Raw genomic sequence first — 24,401 nt, forward strand, 5'->3', positions numbered from 1 at the left:
GATGGCATTTACGGGACGAGGAAACGCGGCCATGGAAGAGGTCTGGGCTGATTTGTCCAGGAATCGACTTTTCCATTTCAGGCCAATTTGAGGCTGAGGTCGGAGGTGTCGACTGCGTGGCTTGCTACACGCATTATCAGTGGCCTTTCTCGCGTTTGCCAGACTAAATACCATGTACTGGTTACATCGTGCTAAGCTTTCTAACTGTAGCGCCTATGCTAGGGCGGTGGCGTCTGCAAAGTGTAGGAGCTGAATTCGAACCATCAATCTGTAACGTAAAAAAAAAAAAAAAAAAAAAAAAAAGGACCGCTGTTTCACAAAGCTGCGCGTATTTCGCGGTCAACGTGCGCTCCTCCTTGTCGTGATGGCAACAACCCTCAAAGGATGGCGATGGAGCGTGCTACTCTTCGGCATCACAACTCTTGTATCGTTTACCATCAACCTAAGGTAATCTCCACTGTCTAGGGCGCCGTGCGGACTGTGCTCGACGTGAAAGGTATTGGGGCACGTTTTGGCTGTCAACACGAATGGCTAATGATGCGCTTGCACAGACAGTAATGCAACGGGAGGGTTACCCCGTGCCCTCTCCTTTTCCACGCCCTTAACGTTGCGTGTTTCGGTTGGTGAAGACAGCTACAACAACGGTCAATGAGTATATACACGAGTAGAAGAAGTGATCAGATACCTAAAGTGCTTCGCTGCATGGAGAGATGAGTATATTCAACGGCCGTCCATTTCATCTAGCCTTCTCACCGCCGCCGTTCCGGATACCATCTGTGCAAGTTGGGGCTATATCCGACGGACCCGGAACTGAGACGGAGTTGTATCTATTCATATGGATCCTGCTATTATCGGCGATGGCTTGCAGCAAAGTAGACTCTTCTAGTCAAATCCAGAGTGGGACTTCTGTGTCAAGAGGTTCGATAGTCAATCGGCGTGTTCGCGAATTTGGAACTTAAAGAATCCCGTCGGCTTTGATCAACGAGACTTGATGCACATGGTCGGTAAGTTTCTTGACCACCTTCACAGAGAGAAGCATGATCTCCTAGGAGATGTTGAGAGCCTAGAAAGCCCACAGCTAGTTACGAGGATTTGGGATCTAAAGCGGGCTAGGGTAACAGGGAAGGTTCTCACGGAGCGGTTTCATTTGCTCGACGCCTTCGACTTTGCAGTCGAGGCGCCACATCGTCGAAGACAAGGGCGATCATTCGACTCCATCAAGTTCACAGACTCCGTTCTTGGGTATAGGGGAGTTTGGCCGAGAAGATCTTGGTGGCGCTGCTCCAGAACAACAAGCATCCCAAGGTTTGGGGGGCGGAATCGACGGCGATGAAGTAGGAAAAGGAAATGAGCTCCCTGCTGTAGGTGAAACTAAGGTAGCGAGCGGGTAGTGATTGATATCAGAGCTGACGATCAGGAGGGCGCAGCCACTTCGAAATTCAGGGAAAGTGCACCCTCTGAATGACTTTTTTAGAGGTCGGGTCATCCGAAATGGGGCACGCAAGCGACCGCGACTTGGAGGCAGACAGGAGAGGCTCTATTTATGCTGTAGGCGCTGCTGGGCTGTACAAGCATGCGGGTCGGACGCGGCGCCGTACCCGAGTCGGAGGGGCGTAATTCCCGGCAGGGGCAATAGCGAGTTCCCTATATTGACAACCTGCGATATAAAAATGAGTTGCACGGCAGAGCGCGTCGGTTCGTGGCCGTCTTGTTCGGCTCGTCAGCGTCGGGCTTGGAGGGCATTACATTCGAGAAACAAAAGCCTCAAGTCTAGTACCCACTTCCCTAGACCTCTAGAAGAACCGGTGTAACCTTGATCTATCCGGACGTGCCTACTCTGGGGTAAATCTAGATCCTTTCACGTGATGTCTTTGTCGTTGCTGTCCTGGATCCGCCTCGACCCATGTGCCGGGAAAAAGGTACATGTGCTCCCTCGGCTTACCAAACAGTAAGTCTATCGTCACGGCTCTCGGCACACCTAAGGCTAGATGCTTGATGATCCATTCCTCTCTACGCTATGGCCATCGTTGCAATTACTCTGCGGGAGTCGCCACTCTGGGTAGTTGGAGCAGAGACCTTGGCCGCTTGTTGTAACTTATTGGTATATTTGTTTTGCTTCGAGGCCCACCCAAATGAGAATCAGGGACGAGCAGCGAAAGGAAAATTCGCAGGCCCAAGCCACCGCAGTTGTTACGGGATGTGGCAGGCTTGGGCATGTTGTGAGGTTTCTTGCAGCATCACACCTGAAAGTCATTGGGCGTTTACCAAGCTTCACATGGGAGGCAGCATGGCCTCGCAGTCGCAGTCCTACAGTTGCATACCTCGGCGGAGAGGACGATACAAGGCACGCTGGGGTCGCTGCATCCACTGTTTCTCCGATAATCATTCGCTGGTATTGTGTCCTCCGCGGCCGGATGTAACACCATGACGATCGTGTGCGGAGAGGACCCATGTGCCCCGCCGGGTCCCAGCAAAGTGCAGGGGTTGGATGTGAGATTGAGGAAAATCCGGGGTAAAGGGCGGCCGTTTTTTGCATCGGACCCAGCGCCATCTTGCTAGTGTGTGCAGCCGCAAGCATGACTTTACAACGGCAAGGCCCATCCCGTAAGGTACCTACCTTAGTCTTGTTGATAGCCAATTCTCAGTCTAATTATCTCCTCATGCCATGTTCAGCACCTACCGTCGCCATGCCAGGCGCTAACGTTGATGCCTGCATATTATCGACCACACCAGAGGATTCCAACCTGGGATGGGAAGCCGAAGTGAGGGGGTTAGAGTAAGACAGATGCAGATTGAGGGGGAGGTAAAATGGAGAGGGTGAGTGGCACCCACTTGAGGTCAACGGCTCGAGACCAGGTAGCCATCTGAGAGCGAAAAGGGGGGAGGGGCGAACAAGTATAAATAACTTCGTCACCTCCCTCCCTATTCCATCTCTTTGTCTCTTCAGCACCCGCAATCACCTCTCAGACTCTTAGTTCACTCCGCTTCTCGCAACAACGAACAAAAACAACAGCCCTTCGACCACCAACATGCAGTTCTCCACCATCTTCATTGCTGCCCTCGCTGGCCTCGCCTCTGCCGGCCCAGCCGTCAAGCGTCAGAACGACTGCCCCGAGGTTGACGCCATCCCTCTCTGCGGCGTAAGTCTCGAGCCATACCGTATGGTTGACTTCTCAGTCTCTGACAGAAACTGCACAGTACCCCTGCATTCTCGCCGCTGCTAGCAGCATCGGTTGCGCCACCGACGACTACCAGTGCATGTGCGGGCAGTTTGCCGAGCTTCGCCTCGCCGCCGCCTCCTGCACCTACACCAACTGCGGCATCGAGGGTACCCAGGCTGTCCTGGAGGCTGCTGAGGCCGTCTGCGCTGCTTGCGCTTAAGCGCTTTGTCTGGAGCACCGACGTCAGCAACAGCCCCATGTCGACATTGGACGGAGCCTCAATTGTACATAGCTCCTAAACCAACATCCTCAATATTCTTTCCTTTGTCCTAGTAGAGAAAGGCCCTTGGAGGACAAGAGAAGCGTACATACCAAATAAACGCAGACTGCAGTCTTGTAGATTCATCTCCTGGTTTGTGATTTAAAATTGTCCTGGGATGAAACGAAGACGAGATACAACCGTCCGAGATACGCCAGCCACGAATCGCAACCGTCTTCTCAGAACCCAGATCCGAGTACACCACCTGGAAAAGCCACACATCGAGGCCGTGTTCCAGGACCGTATCGATACCGGGGACGCAGCATCGGTGATATCTGCACCAGGTAAAGAGACTTGGCGCGTCACCACACCAAGCAAGAAGAGCGTCTTCAACTTAGTAGTCAAAAAGCTGTGGGTGCGGAGTAAAAAGGAGGGAAATAAAGTTCTCTCGACCCTAATGAAGCCGCTGGCCTTCCGGCATGAATAGTTCCTTCACAGCTGAACGTGATAGCCAACTACACCACAAGGGTATCTACTACTTATTCCTTTGTTTACGGGTTGGATTCCCGGTTACGACGCGCACTGGTGTGATCGCAAAGGCTTGAGCCAATGGCCCGGTGACGATGGGCGTCAATGCTGAGACTATCACGGACTCAGTGCGATCGCGGAGGGTTTGCCGTCCTCGCGCTCCTCGTTGGAGTGGCTGTGGTGAGCGATAATATGGCGGATATTTGATCCGGGGTTACGAGCACAGCTCGGAGGCGGCTCAGAGCAAAGTGGCGCTGGTGGCTTCCCCATAGCCGGCACGAGCGGGGGTTAGCCGGCCACCGACCAAGTCTTTACACTCCTCTTGGCTTTCAGAAGTCCGTCGCCTGTAAAACTGTTTGAATGGAAAATCAACGTCCGATCCGGAGCCGACTCCCATAAACCGAGGCAGCCCGTCAGTGGTGGAGCCGGAAAGAGAGCACCCAGCCAAATATCGGAGAGCTGGCCCACTGGTGGAGCAGAACCGCATATACTGGCATCATGAGGTTTCCGACTAAGAGGGCGGTCTAATATCCGCGATGACACTCCCCCCTTTCAGGTTATGCACAAGGCAAACCTTGGTTGTGCTCACAGGACGATCCGACAGCGGCGTGATGGTTGCCCCTGATAACGACAACTTGTTCAGACTTCCTCACCATCGGCACCCCGAACCCCAGACATATCTGAGGTTTCGCATGAGGTCGAAGCAAACGCACTCTTATCCCGAGGTGCTTCTACATCGGCCTCTCTCGCCCTCGCCGCAGCGAGGTCTGACTGAGCAGGGTCGGCGCCCATGGTCTCCTCGCCGAGCCACTCCCTGGCCTGTCGCCTGAATTCCACCTCCCGCATGCGGGAAGGCACGTGCACAAACGAGAGATAGGCGTTGCTCTTGACGAGGGCGACGCCACACCTGCCGAGCAGCTGTTGGATCGGCCCCTTGAGCGACGGGCTGCAGGCCGCCAGCACGGAAACGAACTGCTCCGTGATGGTCCACGTGGCGATGGCCATGGCCTTCTCCCACCTGTCGTCCATGCTGGTCCAGCGCGCCACGGCGATGGCTTTCTGCGCCGACGCGACCGAGGCAAAGAGGCCGGCGCCGGTGAGGGTGCAGATGAGGATGCGCTCGCGGAGCGGACGGCGGAGGTTCCAGAAGAGGAACATGGGCGCGATGGAGAGCGCGACGTCGGTCAGAATGTTGATGCCTGAGCCGATGCTGAAGACGAGGATGTCGGTAGCCTCGCTGGGACAATGCTGATTGGACACCGAAAAATCCCACGAGGCATGTACCGGCCGACACTTGGCGAACATGTAAACTATGTGGGCCAACCAGTAACCGCCCTGGGTGGCTAGAATCAGGTATAGAGCGAGAGTCCAGACTCGCTTAAGAGGCAGCCGTAACAGGGTGAGGGCGACCGACGTCTTGATCAGCGTCATGGATGTGCACCATACGGGGGTGGCGAAGTTGGCGAGGATTACTGCGTGTATGACCTCTCCGAAGCTGATCCATTGGGCGTGAAAGTAGAGTTCGGTTTCATAGAGGGCCCAGTCGACTATCGAGCACAACTAATTAAGCAACCCACCGAGGAAGTATCAGCACTGCAGCGGCATCTTGGGCAAGAGAACAACACGGAGCCGTGTCCTTGCTTACCAGGCCGGCCACAATAAAGGCGTCGTCCAGTCCAAACCTCCATACTGGCCACACGCGAACGTGGATGCGCGCAAAGAAGGGTACGAGGCAGAGCGCAAGGAGCGGGATGGTGACGCCGACATGGACGCGCGCCAGGAAGGCAGCGCGCTCGGTGATCCAGACCTGTGCAGGAGCCCCCTCCATTGCGAGTCGAAGGGAGCGAGTTCTGGCTCGGCACCATGAAGATGGGGAGGAGAGAGCGGTGGATAGCGCGTGAGCGAGAGGGAGTTCGAGGAGACGCGCGGTTTAGCACCCCGAGTTCGTGTCGAAAGCTTACCGGAATCTGCGTGCTTATCTCGGCTCATCCCTGAGCGGGCTAAGCCAGAAGCCATGGGTTCATGGTTCGCACAGACACAATACCGGGATTCTCGGGCTTGGCAGGGTCGATGTGACAAGCTAGCGATGGCTCATCTCGGGAGCGCTAAACCTTAGACGATCCCCATCGGCTGGCCCGGTGCGGCGGAGAGAAGGATCGAAGCCAAATCATACACTACACCAGTGTACAACGGTATTGAACCAAAGATTTTCTCTCGTGCCATGATACTGACCAGGGACGGCGTGAATGCCCCACCTTACGCATTATCTATCCAATTCCACGCATCCTTCAAGCCTACCTAGGTAAGGTACTCCGTACTTTCTTCGACAATACCGTCAAGATAGCCCGAATACCCGGCGATTCCTCCCACATATTGCATCTTACTTCGCAAGCGGAGGTTTTTACGTAGGGTGATCTTTACCGTATAGGTCGAATGAAAAATCTTTGCCAATTGTTATTTCCGGTGACTTTAGGGGTAAGAAAGACCTGGGAAGCGGAAGGAGAAGGGAGGGTTAAACACCGGATATCGATCTGTCGGACCATTAATTACTGGGTTCAATGCATTGAGAAACAGAATTCTCATCGAATTGCGGCCTTCCTCTGGGGATGATGCTGAAGGCTGAACCGGGTGTTGGGTGTTCATCCCTTTATTCCTGTGCAACGTCAGTATCATACATTCACGAGTGGGTTTGGAACAAGACCATGGTCTTCTACCGGATTCTACCATTCTGATCTTGCCCAAATCGGCGACCATGTGTCTAAACCACACCTAGAATCATGAATAGGGTAGCCGTGTATTCAATAGGACATTGTAGCTGAACATCGTCGCAAGTGGTTGTTAGTCACCCAGCCAAATGTTTTACCAGCTTTCTATAACATTCCGTGTTCCGGTGTGTGGTTCCGGAGAATGGATGCGAACCGTTTAAGCCGTATGATAAATATTTGAATGAAGTCGGACTATATGTTTATAGATTTCCTTTTGGCGACTCCTTGAATGCTTGCCTAATTATTTAGTATACCGAACGGATCTGTCGAACCATCACTGACAACTACAGCCCGCAGATGAGCTGAAGTCAATCTGAACGACACCTAGAACCAGAGAGGAGTCACCAATCCCTATAGCCAGGATGAAAGTCCAAAATCTCAAGGGTTCGCGGCGATCAAAGGTGAGTGTCCGAAAGTCATTAGGACTCTGCATCTCCATGTACCCCTGTAGCTGGAGGAGCTTTTCTCCAAGGAACGGAAAGCCGGCACGAGCCGAGTAGTTGCTACGGATTGGTGTGGATTGAAGATAATCGAATAGGGGATGCTCGCGCCATCGCTTAGTACACAGGTCACAGAATGGCCGTAACCCTGGATCGCCCGCTATGGATAGACTCGGTAGGGACCTGTCATCTTGGTCGTTTTCGAGAGCGTGAAGATAATTTCTCAGTCGCTGATTTGTTGAGCAACCGGATCTCGAATTTGAGCCTTCGGGTGCTTGTTTTGAGTCGTAAAGCATGGACAGCCACGCAAGGGGATGAAGATGGCTTGCATGAGCTCGAGTCGTCGGTTTGCGGCTCTTCGTCCTTGTTACTTCTAAATGTTGCTCCGAGATTCGGACTACGGTATCGAGCGAGGTATCTGCACCATCTGCCAATGCTACCAATAAGGCCCTGAGGCAGGCGCGGACGACAACCACATTCGTGCATGCTATGGTGTGAGTATGGCGTCATTGGGAGTGGCGGGCTCTTGTACAGTTCGTCAATACGACGAATCAACCAATTCGAGCAGCGCTGCTGGAAAGGCTGCTGGTTATCTGAGTTGCCACCGAAGGTTTTAATAGGCTGTCAGCATCGAGTGCGTCCATATTAATTGCCACGTCCGCTGACGGGTCGGTTCTGGGTGTCGGTCGCCTCATCCCGACCAAGTTCCTTGCCATCCTGTTGTCGAGTCCGATTGTAGACGGGACGGGGCGATGGACTGGTAACAAATTCATGCTCCCGAGAACGCGGCGCAGCTTAACTTGCACACAATGCGGGCACTGCCCACTCGGCCGTAAATCTCTCAGGCACCTAGACAAGGCGCCGAACCGGTGTGGTAAGATGTAGGACAATTACATGGGAGGAGATTACAAGCACCTCAATGTCGATGATTAATGCACGTCTATTACGGATTTACGGCTGCGGGATGCAGGATCAAGAAGCGCTGCCTTTCAACGTCTTAGAACAGCTTATCGAACAGCACGCGTTTTTTCAGCTGGCCAGGGCCTTCTCGATTCCGTGCGAACGATCGTGGTTTCAGTCTCCCTGTCTTCTATCATACGCCAAGTTCCTGTTCGCATTCCTTAGCAGCTGCATGCACCCTAATTCCTGCAGAGAGTTTCAGTTCGCAGCCTCGTCTCAGTTTACAAGCATCGGCGGCAGGCGGCTCCGGAGCATGACGATGGCCTCCCATGCACTCATGATCGTAAGGATGAGCGGTCGGAGTTTGCAGGTCCGAAGGCGGCCACTCCGTATGGGGCGCCGTTGAATCGAGCGTAACCGAGTGGGACAGTGCCCACAGGGTAACCCGAGATTGCGGCTATAGTAGCAGTGCGGTCCATTGGTATGCTCATTATGACATCCACTTCGTATTCCTGAAGAACTTTGTCAATCCCCAACTCTTTATTGTTCCTGCGTAGCGTTCGGGAGTACTCTTCGTACTCGTTCTTGGAGACGTGGTTGTTGGGTGCATCCTCAAGGAACTGTTGGTCAGTTCCTGGGCAGTAAAGTTAACATCAAAGGTTGTCGAGCATGATGTTCCAAGGCATTACCTAGTGACAAGCATATGGATGCATGGTCTTTGTTGAACGCTACAAACTCCTCCATAGTCTTTTCGGGCCATGGTCGAGCCCCCCAGCAAACTTCGCGAACTCGTCGGCATAGTTGGTGGCGACCGAAAACCTGTCATCGTGTTCCGGAAGCACAATGAAGACGGCTGACCCACAAGCTAAATCACAGAACAGCCTGGTTGTATGAGACGAATCTGGGCACGGGCACTCACAATTGCCATTCCTGTTCGTAGTCCTGAGCCACGGTGAGCTGTGGCTGGTTTGCCCTGAGCTTTCCCTGATTCTTCCGTGAGCTAGGGTCTCAAAGGCCCGTCTTCAGTCCCCCTGGCTAAAGCTGCCTTTCAGTGGAACGTAGATGACGCTTAATCTTGGCCCCCTTGGTTATTCCCAATTCTGGGCCCAACTTCGCGTTGCTAATTTTTAAGCATGTTAGTCGTAACAATTACTAGCCTTGTTCTAGGCCACCCTATATTTTGGGCTGGTATGTTTAGGCTAGTATATATTTGTCGCGATCTGAAGGGTTTGGCACTGCCAAGAGTTAGCGCAGTTAGCTGCAGGGGATCTCTTTTGTATATATACCGCTCAAAGTCTCCCACATATTGGGATCAGAACAAGGCATACTTTTCCTTCTTTTCTTCTACCTGTCAAAAGGATTAGGTGCTAAAGGATCAGGATCGCAGGATCTAATGCGGGAGCCAAACCTATGTACTCTAGTCAGCTAAAGACAGACTGGCAGCTGACTGCGCCGCTGTACAGACGATATCCTGTATATGTATCTCGTCTATAAAAGGAGCAAGCTCTCCAGAAGGGGTATAGAGGAAGAGCGATAATGAAGACAAGACATAGAAGATCCTCAACTGTCATTTCCCTACGATTCAGAGGTGCCGTGCTATCCGACAATTAAGAGTCTCATTCGCTCAACCTCCGATTAGCAAGCCAACAAAGGAAGTATAATCAAAAGCGTCTCTGAATCCGATTTAAGATGACAGCCGTTAATAACGATAAGACTATTTCCCTGTCTAGCTCTGACGACTGGGAATCCTGGAACCTGCAGTTCCAAGCTCAGGCCGTTGCCGGGAATACGTGGGCCTAGATTCAAGGACTGACCCTATTTCTCAACGAGTCTACAGCTCCGGACCCAGTTGTTACGGGGTTTCCGTCGTGGTCCCGTAACTGGTGACCTCAAGGGCGTCAGCCTTGACGCTGAGGTAGGCACTTCATGAACACTGGCATGATCTATAACAGAGTAAGATATGATGGTTGATTGAGTCAAGGTCCTCTGGGGACAAATCTGAGGGGTCTTTATAGACGTAAGCGATGTCTTAATACCGAAGAAACCTGGACCAGCGGGCGATATCTTGGTGAACAGCCTCCTATCAATTACAGAGAGACTGATCCTTACGGATCAGAAGTCCCCCGCGTGAGAGGGTTTCCTACGGGGTTCTTATCTACCCTAGTACAGTGACATCATCCACCGTTATTTGGCCAGTTCTCCCGGTCTTGCCTAGTAGCTCTCATTACAAGTAGCTGAGTCTCACTGGCCTCTGGCTAGCTCCGACGGTTAGGAACGTCTTCCACCTCATAGCCTCTAGCTAGCTCCGACAGCTGGGAACGTCTTCTATCTAATAGGGCTCCTTCTATCTAACAGTGCTATCTATATTTCGAATGGCTTTAGCAGCTCTTTATCCACCCATTATCATTAGATTTCAAAGAGTACAGCTAACACAGTGTTATCGTATGGGTAGCTAAGCCGTCCCAAACACCTTGCAACTCGACAGCCTCTGCAGTTCTGTGATTAGAGGGCTAGGGCCATTCTTCGATATTGAGGCTAACTGTATAGTAGAGGAATGTTTTCTGCAGTCGCTGAAGGTGAGTTACTCACCCTACGCGATTTTACCACTAATTTAGCTCAGCTCGGCCCTCGTTGTTTTCTATAGTTATTAACTGGTGTTGAAGGGCATTAGATGTAGCTCGGTAGGATGAAAGAAAGCTCTTATCCCGATTTCCAGGGGATGGTATAATGGTAGGTATGATGGTAGGTGTATTGTGAATAGTGGGATAACCTCAAACCATCCGCTGACGAGTGTACTTCTATCAGATCGAAATGGGGTTGTAAAAGGAGAGTGAAAGGAAGATTCGCATTGAAGAAGCAGCGTTTGCGCAGCTATCGCAAGGAGGTGGTAGATGACAGTGTTGAACTCTGAACCTTCCAAAACTTCCGGCGAAGCTAGCAATTTATAAGCCTTTGCGGCTCCCCCGTACCCGACGCCGGTAGCCATATCCCTGACCCTGGCAATTCCCCTCCTGTACCTGACAACTTCGGAAGAATTGCTAACAATAAACGCCAGAAGTCTAGGGTTCGTTATTGCTATGTAATAGTCGTTGTATATTTCAGCCTCTTCCATGTAGGGTTTTCCAGTTATGCTGGGTACAGTAGTGACGCTGGATGGTATCCTTCTGCCGGGTAACGTAAATCTACTCGTACATTTATACCTATCTGGAAATGGACCCTCAAGCTCTGGGATTGCTGGTACCTGTCAAAAGGGTCAGGAAGCTGGATCCTGGATCTGCAAAACACGAACCCGGATCAGTGTGATCCGGATTAGTGCGACTCGGATAAGTGTGATCTGATCTCTCGGAGACCCGTCAACCCGGGTCTCCGTGGTCCAGGAAATTGGGAATAAGAAGGAGATTCACCTCCGTTAGACAAGGAAGAAAGAGGACATCCTCAATTTTCGATCCTGAATTTGCATCCAAAATTTAACACCGAACGTTCAGAGGTGCTGTGCATCCGACAGTACCGGCTGCTGTAACAGTTGGAATAAATCGGGGTCCTTTTGCTTTTAATATACTGCTGCTGCTTTCTGAACTAGCTGTACGATAGAAGCTTGTTGCGAGGTAGTGAATTGCCGGTAAGTTGTATGTAAGTGGGTTTCTGCCAGAAGAGAGTGCCAGCAATGCTTGCAAGCTAATAAGCCGTAGGGCTGTAGGGTCGTAACAGAACAAATGGATCGATACCAGAATATCTGGCTGTGTTTTATATAGTAGTAGTGTAGTAACCGCGCCGTGCCGCCTCGTTGCCGCTCGCAGTTTGGGTAACTGGTCGAAAACTTCTTATAACCCAACGCTACGGTGCAGCTTGTGTGCTGATGGCCTGTGCGCCAGTGGCCTCTGCGTTGTAGCCTGTGCAGCCTGTACTAGTAGTCTGCGGGCTGGTAGATTGATTATAGCTGATTGGTTCGCGTAAATTTACTGGCCCACCCCTCATCGAAAAACATCACCCAGCTCAATCCATTATATCTAACCATGCATCTATCGCACGGGCATACAATTTTCCACCGGGTTTCTACCGGTCGATACCTTTATTTTGGTACCGGTTGCACAAAATTTGAGGTAGATAGAGTCATTCGGATATACTCGAGAAATTTTCATTCGGATCTACCCCTGCTTTTCCAAAATGGTCTGAGCTTTTCACTGCGTTTCACTCGGATCTACTATATCCGAATGGAGTTGGGCATATGGCTCAAAGCCGCTTTCAACACATGGGAGGGCAAGCCATCGGCCGGTAGCTCAAAGGTTGACAGCCATGTCTTTCGCTGCGCGCCCCTTCCCAGGTAAGGTCGCCGGATAGAGAGCTACCTCTATTTGCGTGACCGGTTGGTGCTTCTCAAGCAGAAGTGCGACGCAGCGACTATCCCTGGAAAGCCGAGCAAGACAAAAATGGGGTTCACGGCGGCTGCGGCGCTGAACATTGGGGTTACCACTTGAGGTGACACGTGCAGAGTCGTGGAGATCGGAATAGATTCTAGGGTCAAGTAGTACTCATCGTTAGTCATTGTCTTTAAGTGCTCCAACTCGCGGAGCCCCAACTGTGATCGGTGTAGTCATGGGACATCGTGTAATATGCGGAATCCGCAGTAACAGAATCCTCATCTCCAGCTGCCTTCCCAGTCACGTGGTAATCGCTGGAAGAAAGACAGGTTGAATCAGCCCCGGGAAGTAAAAATCTGAACGGGTCTTCCCCCATGTCTTCCCCCATGTCTTTCAATAGCTCGTAAATCCCCTCCCCTTGGTTGTCCACAATGCTCGGCATCTCGGTAACCATGTTTTGGTCTTTGTCCTCTAGGGATTGTTGATCTTGCTGGTAATTCAATGTTCTCACAATTTTCTGGTGGATGTTTGCAACCATGTCGCTCGCTTTTTCCGTTACCGTGGCTCGGACAGCTAAGAGCGACTTCTCCACCTCTTGTTCAAGCATAGGTCGCAAGGCCCTAAGAGTTTCCTGTTTTATAAAGTCTCTCATCTCCTCAAGCCTGGAATTGGCACTACCAGCAATATGGGTCTCGAGACTCTTCGAGCTAGTTTCGGAGTCGTAGTCTACCCGGGTGTCAGTATCCGTGGCGAACGCTAAGAGTTGGTTGGGTGTCTTACAAGGTGACGGAACTTCCTTTGTGCCTGGGAAGATAATACGGTATACGTCATGCCACATCTGCTCTGGCGACAACCCTGGCTTGACTCGAGCGCTCCGCGCTCGAGCGCGGAGCGCTGCCTCTGCGTTCGGATCGATAGTATCAGTAGTTGGCTGCCCCAACTGGCAAGGCGTTTCCGCTCTTTGATGTTCCTTCAATTCACGACTGTCCGCAAATCTGTCGTGACATCTTGGGCAGCGGTTCGAGCTACCATGGCAGCGATATATATGTTCCCTAGCTCGGTGTCAGTCAAATCTGGGACACTCGATGATGTTGATGAACTGTGGACATCCTTACATGACCCTGTGGACATCATTCCACCCCGGACCACCGCAAGTCTTTACGTTTTGGTAGAGGTCTGGGGAGTTTTTGAAAAAGGGACATGCAAATCGGAGTGGAGCTTCCTTGCTACCGCTTGGTGTAATCTTGTTTCGTCTCCGGCCAGGCTCCTTCGCAGGTCCGTGATCCTGGACGTCCCGGCTCTTTGCCATTTGTAGCTGTTTCTTCGACGGGGTCGCAGAATGTCCAGCTAGCCAGATGTCCAATTGTCTCTCAAGTACTTCGCCTGAAGGGGAAGTTCTTTGTAACTTCGCGGCATCAACTTCGCGCAGTTCCGACTCTCGTTTTTCGATGAGCGGAGTTACACCGATATCGGGGTCTGTTGTGATTTTCTCCGACGGAAGCCTAGCTGATGGATACGACGATTGCATCGCGGAAGATCCGCAAGAGGCAGCCGGTATTGCTTTTGAGACTGCCCTCGCCATATCCAAGTCAGTGTCCTGGCGGTCCGATTCTGTTGGCCTGGACCTGTTCTGCAACCGAGAAACATCAGTGAGAGCTCCGTCGACCTGCTTTTGGAGATCCGGTCCGAGATTTTCTGTTGTCGTAAACCCAATGAATGAGACCGCTGAGGACTCAGGCAGAAGGCTCCAAATCTGGACAGGCATCTTGACGAGTAGGAGCGAGGAGAAGCTCCCGTAGAATCCTTGGATTTTGATAAGATCCCTTGCTTCCGGTGGTGCTTCAAGGAGCCACTTCACCCAGGTTTCGACGTCGAAGAGATCCTTCGTCACGCGGAAGGAGATCAAGACTTGTGGGAACTCGGCTCGCGCAAATTGAACCACACCGGTCTCCGCTAGATCCTGTGGAGTGTCGACTGAGGTTGATACGGGCGACTTGTGCGACAGCTTGACCACGGCCTCGAATTCGTCGCTCTCACCGGCATGCTTCTTCCGCAGTGGTGCAAGTGTAATGCTCTTGGGCCGTCCACTTAGCCAATAATGCACTGGACATTGCCGTCTTGACTTCTGCTCCACAGGTGCCCCGTTTCTGTCGACAACAAAAGAAGATCCGCTCCGCAGTCGTGATGGAGCCTCGGGGAACAGCCGGTTGATGATATGCATGTACAAATCAACGACTTTGAGGGGACCACGAGATTTCGCTAGGGCGAGAGCTTCGTCCAGATGATGGGTGAAAGAATCTGTCCCGGGCTCCGCGGCAACGGCTGCCCCAAAGCCGACTGCCGAGATGACTTCAATGACATTTCGGCCGGCGCCGCTCGGCCGGTTCGGTGGGTGGTAGGCATTGCAGCAGTCAAAGAGGAGCAGGAAATCGGACTCGGCCTCCTCGATTGTCGAAAGGATGCTGCCGGAAAACATGGTTTTGCCGTGTGTTCGGCGAGATGACCACAGAGGCGCGCCACCGATTTGTGGATTCGGCATGGCATGGCCGGCGTAGTAGAACACGACGAGGTTGCCTTGGGCATCGTTGGTCCTCAAAAACTTGATGAGTCGTTCCTTGATGTCCCAGTCTGGCCTCTTGCTGGGGATTATCCATGTTTCAGTGTTGTAGTGATAGACATCACGTAGCGTAGACGCCAGATTCTCCACCTCGGGTGCCACTTTGAGGTCGCCGTCTTCCCAGTATAGCAGCAAGGAGAAAACGTTTGTGTACTCAAGTCGACGGTCCCAGGCTTCGCTGGCGGCGGATTGGATTTGCTCTGCGACATGCGACAGGCTAGTAATGTGATTCGAGATGTCGGAGATGTCGTGGGACGATGCGGGTTTCGTTGTGGAAGACGGGGGTGGCGATTGGGAGAGCGGCGGAGGAGTAGTAGCTGTCGAAGAGCCAGCGCCGCTGTTCAATCGACGTCGCTTTGGTGCGCGTCGTATTTGCGCATCGCCGTCGTCATCTGCTGGGCGCCATGGGCCGGAAGTGTCGGAAAACAAGCTGTCGATGCCGCGACCCGGTGAACTGGAGTCGCTCCAGTCAGGAGTTGTGGAGCTGTACGAGCTCATCATTGCCGATCGACCGGACGTTGTACGCTGTGATGCAGGAGAGATAGGAGCGGGGTAGAGATGCTCGAAGGGAAAGTTTTCTGCGCATTGCGCACTGCCAGAGCCTTGCTGCCATTCTTGTCGTCGGTGAGGATTGCTGCCAGCCAATGAGACTCCAACGTTGCCGATCGCGCTGCACAATGCATCTAAGACTTCTTTCGACACAAGCAGGGGAATTGGTAGTCCGGGAGATTACTCTGGGAGATGGAGCGGCTCAGCGGCAGAGCCAAAGCGAGCGGGGTGTTCTAGCTCCTGCTATGACGCCAGGAAATGTTGAAATCGTTTGACGGTCAAGGGGACGCTACAGCGGTTCTTGTTTTGTCTGCGTCCATTGATGCCTCAGGTAAAATCCCAACTGGATGTGATTCTGCCCAGCAACAGGCCACCTGGCGCTCCACCCGCTACCCCGTCTGTCCTTCTCCTTCCTCTTCCCGCAGCACCCCAAACACGGCCGACAAACCCTCTCCACCCAGCCCAGTCCAGCCCCCCTCGCCTTCCTCTCCGCCCCATCCAACGTCTCCTCAAACCAAATCCCCAACACCATCACCGCCGACAATAGCAGCGCCGCACCCAAGATATTCGGCGCCAAAAACGGATACACATCCCCTCCCACGGTGCCCACCAACAACCCGCCCAGCGCCGGACCGGTGATACTCCCCAAATTATACATCACCGGCAACCACGTAAACGCCATACTCTGATTCATAAGATCCGTCAACTCCCCCAAACAGGTCGGCACCACCGCCGCATTCCCATTCAACAACCCCATCGCAATATGCACGAATATCAACTGTATGTAGCTCCGGCAGAACCCAAAGAATACAAAGCACACCATCAGCAGCGCCGTGCCTAGTAGCATGACGGGTTTGCGCCCGACTCGATCGGAGAGGTATCCCCAGAAGAGATTTGTAGCTAGCTGTGCGGGCGCGAAGGCGGAGGTGAGGAGGCCGACGTAGAGGCCTACTTGGGACGGAGGGATCTCCGGAAAGGAGGAGACCATGGTGGGAAGGTAAGGAGAGATGGAGTTGAGAGCGGTTTGTTCAGTGAGGGAGAGGAGGGAGAGGAGGGCGAGGAGGGAGAGTTGTTTCCAGGGAAGGGGAGTCGTGTTGTCATCGTGGGTGTTGGCTGAGGCGTGGGAGTGGGCGAAGGAGCGACGGCGACGGCGGCGGGTGAAGTAGGAGGTTACGCCGTGGTGTTCATTGAGGAGGAGAAGGGATGTTCGGCGGGGCGGCTGAACCACGCGTCGGGGTTCTGGTGGGCTTGTTCGGAGGGGGTTTTCGGGGGAGGGGTCGGGAAGGTGTGGTAGCGATGCGTGGATTGGCGGTGCTGCGGGCGGAGGGCGGCGGTCGTGCTCTTCCGACGTCGCTTGCCGACGGGCGGCGTCTCGTCGTAGGGGGGAGGGGGGGGCTTGGGAAGGGCGCGCCGGCGTGGAAGGAGCCGGAGGAATGGAGACGGCGCGGACGGGTGATGGCTGGTCTGGACGAGGTCGACGCGCTGGCTGCGACAGCGCTCGCGGCAATGTTGGTGTGCACCATTGGTGCGATATCTGAAGATCAAGCTCGCTGGGTACTGTCAATTCGTTGCCATTGAGCCTCTCGCATTTGAGTTTGGGGAATGCGGGCTTTTCGGGAGATGTTGCTGCACACTCGGAGTGGTGCAGGTCAGAGGGCCAGGGAGGGGCAAACGCCGACCCCACCAACGCCACGATGTCTTGGCAATCCACTGGGTTGGTTCCTTGCCGGAGCTTGACGATGATGTCAACGCTGAACTCGGATCACCGTCTCGAATCTCGCGATGGAGACGGTCAACTCGATCAAAACAAAGCGCGAAAAGAAGATTGTGGAATTCCGCAGCACAATTGATCAATCAGCACCACGCAGGCAACCGTGGAAGCAGTCATCAAATCAGCGTTGCTGCAGATGCAAGCAATGTGACGCGCATGGCAATCGTGTTCCGCCAGCCAGTGGAGCAACTCCACTCCAGACGGTTGAAGACAGACCGTTTCTTCCACCGCGCGTGCGGCCAGTAGCGATGCGTACCTTCCTGCCCGGAAATAGAAGAGAAACCCGCCAAATTTTGGGCCTCGCAGACTGCCAGCTCAGATCTCGCAACCTCTTATCCTGACACTGAACTTGTCGACCCTAGCTACCATGGACACTGTTTAGTAGGAAGTGAACGACTATTCGAACGTCAACTCCCAGTCTAATCGCGAATCCGAATCAGTGATCCTCCCCGACGAAGCGAGCGACACCTCATCTTCAAAGCTCCCAAAACTTCTGCGCCTGTTCCGAAGGCGAATAATTCTTCGATACCCAGGAATAACCCGATCAGCCAAAGCCCGATTTCGATGCTGATACCGATCTCGTCAACAGAGCTAATAGAAGAATCAGCGACAAGCTTTGGGACAGCGTTGGCCGAGATAGCGAAGGCTATGCATCGGTGGCCAAGTTCTAACGACCGCCCACACAAGCCCAACCTCCAGAGACATAGGGTATATCCAGAGAGCGGCCACGAACCTGCTCACCCCGATCACCATGCGGCCTCCCTAGCATCTGGCGCCACCTAGACCCACACCAAAACCGGCTCTATCTCTCCATATTCCAAACTTTCCTGGCGGTCACTGAACGTCCCCACGGATTGGATACCGTAGCTGGACACCTGGGCCTTCGAATGCTTCAGCTGCGGCGAGAGACTGCCGCGGCCGGTTTCTGCCTCGCCCGACGTGAACCATGGAATTCGCCCGTCCCATGAAACGTGGAACTACACCTTTTGGCCGTACGAACGCCACAAAGACTGGAGGCTATGCTCCCGTTGTGCCGCGTTATTTTGGCCGAAGAATCGTCTAAAGATTGAGAATGGGCACCGCTCGCATGGGGCAGGGCGGCTCAGATCGGAGACTGAGCAGGGTGTCTTCAGCAGCCTGATAAGCACATTCGGAGCGTTGAGGCGGGTGATGCAACATCATTCAAAGCAGAAGCGTTATACAATAGAGATACATGGCAAGCCAATCCACAGCGCCGTATCTACAGACACCAGACTACCAATACCGAACCATCAGTCCTGAGCGCCGTCTATATGTTGACCGTGTATCACGTCCTCTTCATGGCTCTGTCCCTGACCCTCTGATCTCCCGATCCATCATCGCCATTACCTGCATCCCAAACCCCTACCATCTGCCATCTACACAACCTCCTTCTCTCCCGCTTCTTTCCTCTCCACCTTCCAACCCAACCACAAGCAAGTCATCACAACCTTGATAAACACGGCCATCCACAACGCCGCCGCCATGCCCCCCTTACTCCTCTGTACCCAACCGCCCGAAATCCCGCCCACAAACGACATGGCCACAGCCGCGAACCGCCTATTCCGCTTCTTATCCGCCCAGATTCCGCCCTTCGACGAAAACAGCAACGGATCGCTTAACAAGTCGCAGTACAAACTCGTCAACACATTCGTCGGCACCTCATTGTACCCCAACGTCCTACTCGCCACAATCTGGCCCCCAAACCGAAACGCCAACAACACCAGGGGCGCCAGCGACAAGTAATTATTCTCAATTTCCTCACGGTGTTTCGTCCCCGCGGCGTCTAGCGTGGTTTTGAGGGAAGTCTGCGTAAACGACGGGATGACGTGACTTTGCGCCAGCACGGCGGCGGCGATGGGGCGGCGGCATTGTAGAGAAAAGGAGGCGAAGAGGGTGAGGCGCGAGCGGGGGCGGAAGTGGCGGATGAAGCGGGAGAAGAAGAAGCAGCCGAGCCAGAAGGAGGCCAGGGAGAGGAGGGCGCGGAGCCAGAGGGTCGGTTGGTTTGGGGGGAGGCGGGCGGCGCCGAGGGAGAGGATGATGGTGTTCCCTGCAAGACGACGAACGATTAGCCTGGGACCCGAGAGGGAATATGGGGGGGGAATGGGATAGGAAGAGGGGGAGGGTGCACCGATTTGCATCGACACGAAGGCGCCGGTCGCATTGAAGGCAACGCTGTCGCAGAGGCCGGACACGCAGCAGCAGACGATCAGTATTAGATCGGCATGGTGAGTGTCAATGTCTTGGTGCAGGCGTGCTAGAAGCCCCTACGGCTCGGATTTCTTCACATCGCTGGGCGGATTGCTTGGTGGTGGGAGCTGTGGTTTTTGGTGCGTAGGTGTTGTTGCACCTGAATCCGAGGTCATTGTGGTGCGGAGGACATCAACATTTTGGTGGAGTCCGAACGTCGCAACTGGAGGAGAAAAGTGGGGCCGAGCCAAACCCATGTACTCTATTGAGCTGAGGAAGACTGGCAGCTAACTGCGCCACTGTACAGACGTCATCCTGTACATGTATCTCGTCTATAAAAGGAGCAAGCTCTCCAGCAGAGATGAGGACAATCAAGACAAAAAGACACATAAGATCCTCAACTGTCATTTCCCACGATTCAGAGGTGCCGTGCTTTCCGACAATTAAGAGTCTCATTCGCTCAACCTCCGATTAGCAAGCCAATAAAGGAAGTACAATCGAAAGCATCCCTGAATCCGATTTAAGATGACAACCATCAATAACGACAAGACTATTTTCCTGACCAGCTCTGACGACTGGGAATCCTGGAACCTGTAGTTCCTGTCGGAAACACGGCACCTCTGAATCTTGGGAAATGACAGTTGAGGATTTTTTCGTGTGTCTTGTTTTGATTGTCTCTCTGCGTCTCCTGTTCTCGTCTCCCTTAGAGAGCTTACTCCTTTATAGACGAGATACACGTACAGGATGACGTCTGTACAGTGGCGCAGTTAGCTGCCAGTCTTCCTCAGCTCAATGGAGTACATGGGTTTGGCTCCCGCACTAGATCCCTGTGATCCTGATCCTTTGGACTGGCACCTGACCTTTTTGACATAATCTAATAGAGACATTGATAAAACAATTAAAAATTGATCTTTCTTTATTTCCTTACGTAATAACTGGTAGTGATAAGATCATTAGTTCAATTCTAGGTATAGACACTAGTTATTATATAGGAAAATCAAGATTTGTTTTTAATTGCTCTATTGAATAGCTTTATCAGAGTGTACAGAATTCCTGTAATATAAAATATCATGTAGGTTAGTATCTAAGGAAGGTTCTAGAATTCTAGAGACCAGGCCACCCCTCATCTTGAAGCGAGTCATATTCTTGGGCTCCTGGACGAATTTGACCATCATGGCCCAAATGGAAATCATGTCTGCTTCTTCTTCAAAGCCATGGGTCCAGATATTTCGAGATACAGACGGCTTTTCCCAAAGCTGAGGATTCCCCTGCCCCTCATGAAGGAGATTTCGAGAGAGCTCCTGCTTGCTCTATCTTATCTACACGATACATGTCAAGTTATCCACACAGGTCAGCGCATGTCTGCGGTCAAGAAGATTGGCAGGCAAAAGCATTCTCGCACCAGCCTGCCTTGTGCCTTGACGATAAAGTTAGTCATAGACATCAAACCCCAAAACATCCTTATTGAAACTCCAGCTATCAACAAGATGTTCGAGCAAGCACCTTCCGTAGCATTTCGGCCGCATCGCTCACCGCTGGAATCGCCAAACGACTTTTATATGGAATCAACGCAAGTCTCCTCGGCCGAAAGACATAACTCACCCGACTGAACTTTCAGTTCGATTGGCAGATTTTGGAACCTGTGAGGATTTCAATTCGGAGGCAACCGCGCAGACCTGGCTAATTCCTGCTAGCCAGTTGGAGTAACAAGCATCTAACAGAGTGGATCCAACTTCAGATGCTCCGAGCACCCGAGGTGATACTTGGGGCAGACTGGGACTTCAAAGTCGACATCTGGAACTTGGGGTTGATAGTGAGTCCTTTCCTGGATGTCGACCAAAGCTAGTTACGGCAGATGATAACACCATTCCCCTGCCAGATATGGGAGCTTGTCGAAGGTCAACTTCTCTTTGACAGCACGTAGACCGCGAATGATCCGTACAACACCGAAGCTCACCTGGCACAAATGGCCGCCGTCCTTGGCGCGATACCTGGACCGCTGTTGGCTCGGTCCAGGAACCGAGATCGATACTTTGACGCTGATGGTATGGGTATCCCGATATCGCTTGTCAGACGTCGAAGCCATCTGCTTGGGTCGTAGCTAATCCGCATTCTAGGCAATCTTCTTAAGCCCTCATCCTTCCCACCTTGCTCGCTAGAACAGTACTGTAAGAACCCTGATCTCTCAGGCTCGGAAAAGAAAGCATTCTTGAACTTCATTGAGTCAACGATAAGAGTGGACCCAGAGAATCTTCTTGATGCCAGCAAGTTTGTTAGAGTCGGCGTGGCTAGGTTAGCCCTGTAGAGATCGCCCCTGATGTATCCCAGCGAGCTACTTCGCGACACACCATCCCAACAATACCAACTTTAGCTGAGTGTCACCACAAGACTTTTCGAGATAGCCCAAATTGTACAACTCTCAGGCTTAAATACGTCTGTCCTGTCAGGAAAATCCCCGCTTGCTAGCAGTCGACTGTATTTGGTAGGGAACACCCACGATGCCGCTGCTTAGAACAAGATTTTCATCAGCATGAGGGTACTATTGATGCGGAGAAGACTACCAAATGGGTGCGGTGGTACTGAGTTAGTTGACGCTGCTATCAACTCCCGCTTTCGGGCGATCACGCCACTTGGTGGAGGCTGAGGATTTCGTGAAGTGAAAGTTCTTTGGTGACTTAATCTTGGCAAGTCTTAGGGTTGGTACTGTTGATAGACGGCAATCTGGAACTCCTATCTCCACAGGAAGCGCGAGTTTTGTAGGTATTTATAAGCTTGCCACCAATCTCGGCAGCAAAGTATCCGTGAAAACCCACAGACTGGTCGAGATGTGAACTGACCAAGCGGCACCAGTAAACCATGTCGACCGTCGACCCTGCAGGCCATTCAGCCTTTGTATGAAGCCCGTGTTCAGCACCTCGCGTGAAACATGAGCGCCCACCAGACCGTGCGACTCAAACAAGTGAAATGTCAACGGCTGAGGGGGCTGCGTCTGGCTGACCGTTCCGGCCACAACCATTTTATCGAATGTAGCCGAGATCATGTCTTGCGCTTGATCTTTGGTAAAGGTGTGGTCTCCGGCGGCGACAACGCGGTAGTACGACGAGTTAGCGTAGTTGTCGAAGCGAACGTTGAATGGGGATTTCGGGACAGCAGCGATCCAATTCCCGCCTTCAGCAGCTCCCGGGACGTTGGTGATGGAGAAGTTTCGAGGGAGAGCTGGGTGGGAGACAACTCCAACGTAGGAAGTGCTGTAGTTGAAATCCTGGAAGACACCGCGTTCAAAGTCGTCAGCCTCGAGAGGTGCCAAGTTAGAGCCGGTCGGCGGTGCGGTAAACAGCAGCTTCTTGGCGACTATACGAGTGACATTGCAAGTGACCGAGTTGCGTACTTCGAGCACAACGCCCTTATCAGAACGTTTGGCTCTGACGGCTGTGCTTGATAATAAAACATCGGGACCGAGCAGCTTCAGGATGTTGTCGTAAAGGTCCTGGTTCTTCCCCGATGATGGCACGAAACCGGCGTTGATGCCCAGGATTGTGCGGGCCATGTCGACATTGAAAGACCGCATAACCCACATTGTTAAGCTGCCTAGCATATCATGCTTGCCAAACCCGGTGGTCGCGAATATTTGTGGTACACCCGCAGTTAGGTTGTACTTCTCCACGAAGTCCCGAAAGGGTAACACCAGGTCAACAGGTATGTCTTTGGGTGCTGGAAAGCTCCACCAGCCTGGTTCCATGAAAGGAAGATATTTCTCTGCTAAGGCGAGATACCTCCGAAGTGCGTCGTTCCGGTCTGTGGTTGACGGCAGAGTGTAGTTGCTCAACCTCGTGCCTGTGCTGAAATCAACGAACAGAGGGGGTTGCTGGGTCGGCCGGTTGTTTGGCATTGTTGAGACGCCCATTCGCGAGAAAAAGTCCTTGGTGTTTGCCAGGTCCACGTAGCTTTGGACGCCGGCCTCGAAACCTCTCCCGGTAGCTGGATCTATCCAGGTGTTGACATGACCGCCCTTGGTGACATATCAGCGTCCTCCAACCTCTCAGAACAAGGTTGAACAGCTTACCAACATAGGTTCCTTCTCTACGACCACGACACCAATTCCATAGTCCTCCCGTAGCCGCACGGCCGAGTATGCTCCCGAGCCACCCCCACCAATGATCGCGACGTCTTTGGATATTGTGGGCACTCCGTTAGCTGCCCCAGAGCCGATGTCGGGACAGAGCGCTCTAACTCGACGAGCACATAGAAGCCCCGCAGCCACGAGAAGTTTTTTCATGCCGGGACACGACATTTTACCTTACTACTATTGAACGGCGCTAGGGAGGAGCAAAATACTGGTTAAGCTGTGATGGGATGACTAAAGCGTTTTGGAAATTGCTTTAGTGCAAACACATGGAAGTTTGGATGACGATGAGCATGCGGGCTAGTCGAAGCCCACGAGCACCGGTCAGCTTCTACTGCGCTGCAGCAACATTTTCGAAGAAGACCCTGGCAATGCCGCCTCAGTCCCTGAGTCTTGTGTTGCATTGTAGGCAGTCTGGATGTAACCATGGGCGGCTTCTAATACCTTAGGCTACAAGGTGCTGGCTCGGCAACGTTCCAGTCCCCCCGGCCATCTGCCCGGATCACTCCGAGCTGAACTTCGTTTCTAATCACCGGGTCTGTCAGCGGCTCGATATCAGCGAAGTGAACGGCGGGCGTTTCTGCAGGTTATCATTTCTGGCTAATAAAAAGAGGCGAAAGCCCTGTTAGAATCTCGTTCTAGCGACATTAGCTCCCCAAGTTCAGGCGGGTTGGTGTATCTTTGATCGCGACGGTTATGCAATCACGACCCCGCACCGGCAA

At 52.8% G+C, this 24,401-nt stretch overlaps 7 protein-coding genes across 7 annotated transcripts; 2 read left to right on the plus strand and 5 right to left on the minus strand.

Annotated features, from left to right (window-relative positions):
- Window positions 1–3,029: 3,029 nt before the first annotated feature.
- On the plus strand, window positions 3,030–3,381 carry MFIFM68171_04861 (uncharacterized protein; the record flags this gene model as incomplete). The annotated part of the gene is made up of 2 exons (XM_071060281.1): window positions 3,030–3,140; window positions 3,199–3,381. The coding sequence occupies 2 exons, from the start codon at window positions 3,030–3,032 to the stop codon at window positions 3,379–3,381; spliced, it is 294 nt and encodes a 97-aa protein (XP_070916382.1).
- A 1,206-nt stretch (window positions 3,382–4,587) lies between these two features.
- MFIFM68171_04862 (Rhodopsin domain-containing protein) lies at window positions 4,588–5,776 on the minus strand (the record flags this gene model as incomplete). The annotated part of the gene is made up of 2 exons (XM_071060282.1): window positions 4,588–5,508; window positions 5,594–5,776. 2 exons carry the CDS (start codon window positions 5,774–5,776, stop codon window positions 4,588–4,590), a joined length of 1,104 nt encoding a protein of 367 aa, XP_070916383.1.
- A 7,746-nt stretch (window positions 5,777–13,522) lies between these two features.
- Window positions 13,523–14,887, minus strand: MFIFM68171_04863 (uncharacterized protein; the record flags this gene model as incomplete). Its single annotated transcript, XM_071060283.1, has 1 exon — window positions 13,523–14,887. The coding sequence occupies one exon, from the start codon at window positions 14,885–14,887 to the stop codon at window positions 13,523–13,525; it is 1,365 nt and encodes a 454-aa protein (XP_070916384.1).
- A 979-nt stretch (window positions 14,888–15,866) lies between these two features.
- MFIFM68171_04864 (uncharacterized protein) lies at window positions 15,867–16,565 on the minus strand (the record flags this gene model as incomplete). The annotated part of the gene is made up of 1 exon (XM_071060284.1): window positions 15,867–16,565. The coding sequence occupies one exon, from the start codon at window positions 16,563–16,565 to the stop codon at window positions 15,867–15,869; it is 699 nt and encodes a 232-aa protein (XP_070916385.1).
- A 182-nt stretch (window positions 16,566–16,747) lies between these two features.
- On the minus strand, window positions 16,748–17,100 carry MFIFM68171_04865 (uncharacterized protein; the record flags this gene model as incomplete). Its single annotated transcript, XM_071060285.1, has 2 exons — window positions 16,748–17,041; window positions 17,098–17,100. The coding sequence occupies 2 exons, from the start codon at window positions 17,098–17,100 to the stop codon at window positions 16,748–16,750; spliced, it is 297 nt and encodes a 98-aa protein (XP_070916386.1).
- Window positions 17,101–18,851: 1,751 nt separating this feature from the next.
- MFIFM68171_04866 (uncharacterized protein) lies at window positions 18,852–19,112 on the plus strand (the record flags this gene model as incomplete). Its single annotated transcript, XM_071060286.1, has 1 exon — window positions 18,852–19,112. One exon carries the CDS (start codon window positions 18,852–18,854, stop codon window positions 19,110–19,112), a length of 261 nt encoding a protein of 86 aa, XP_070916387.1.
- A 3,208-nt stretch (window positions 19,113–22,320) lies between these two features.
- MFIFM68171_04867 (Amine oxidase) lies at window positions 22,321–23,832 on the minus strand (the record flags this gene model as incomplete). Its single annotated transcript, XM_071060287.1, has 2 exons — window positions 22,321–23,565; window positions 23,620–23,832. 2 exons carry the CDS (start codon window positions 23,830–23,832, stop codon window positions 22,321–22,323), a joined length of 1,458 nt encoding a protein of 485 aa, XP_070916388.1.
- Between the last annotated feature and the right edge of the window lie 569 nt (window positions 23,833–24,401).

The sequence above is a fragment of the Madurella fahalii genome (genome assembly GCF_045866475.1).
Source record: "Madurella fahalii IFM 68171 DNA, scaffold_2, whole genome shotgun sequence".
Classification (NCBI taxonomy): Eukaryota; Fungi; Ascomycota; class Sordariomycetes; order Sordariales; genus Madurella; species Madurella fahalii.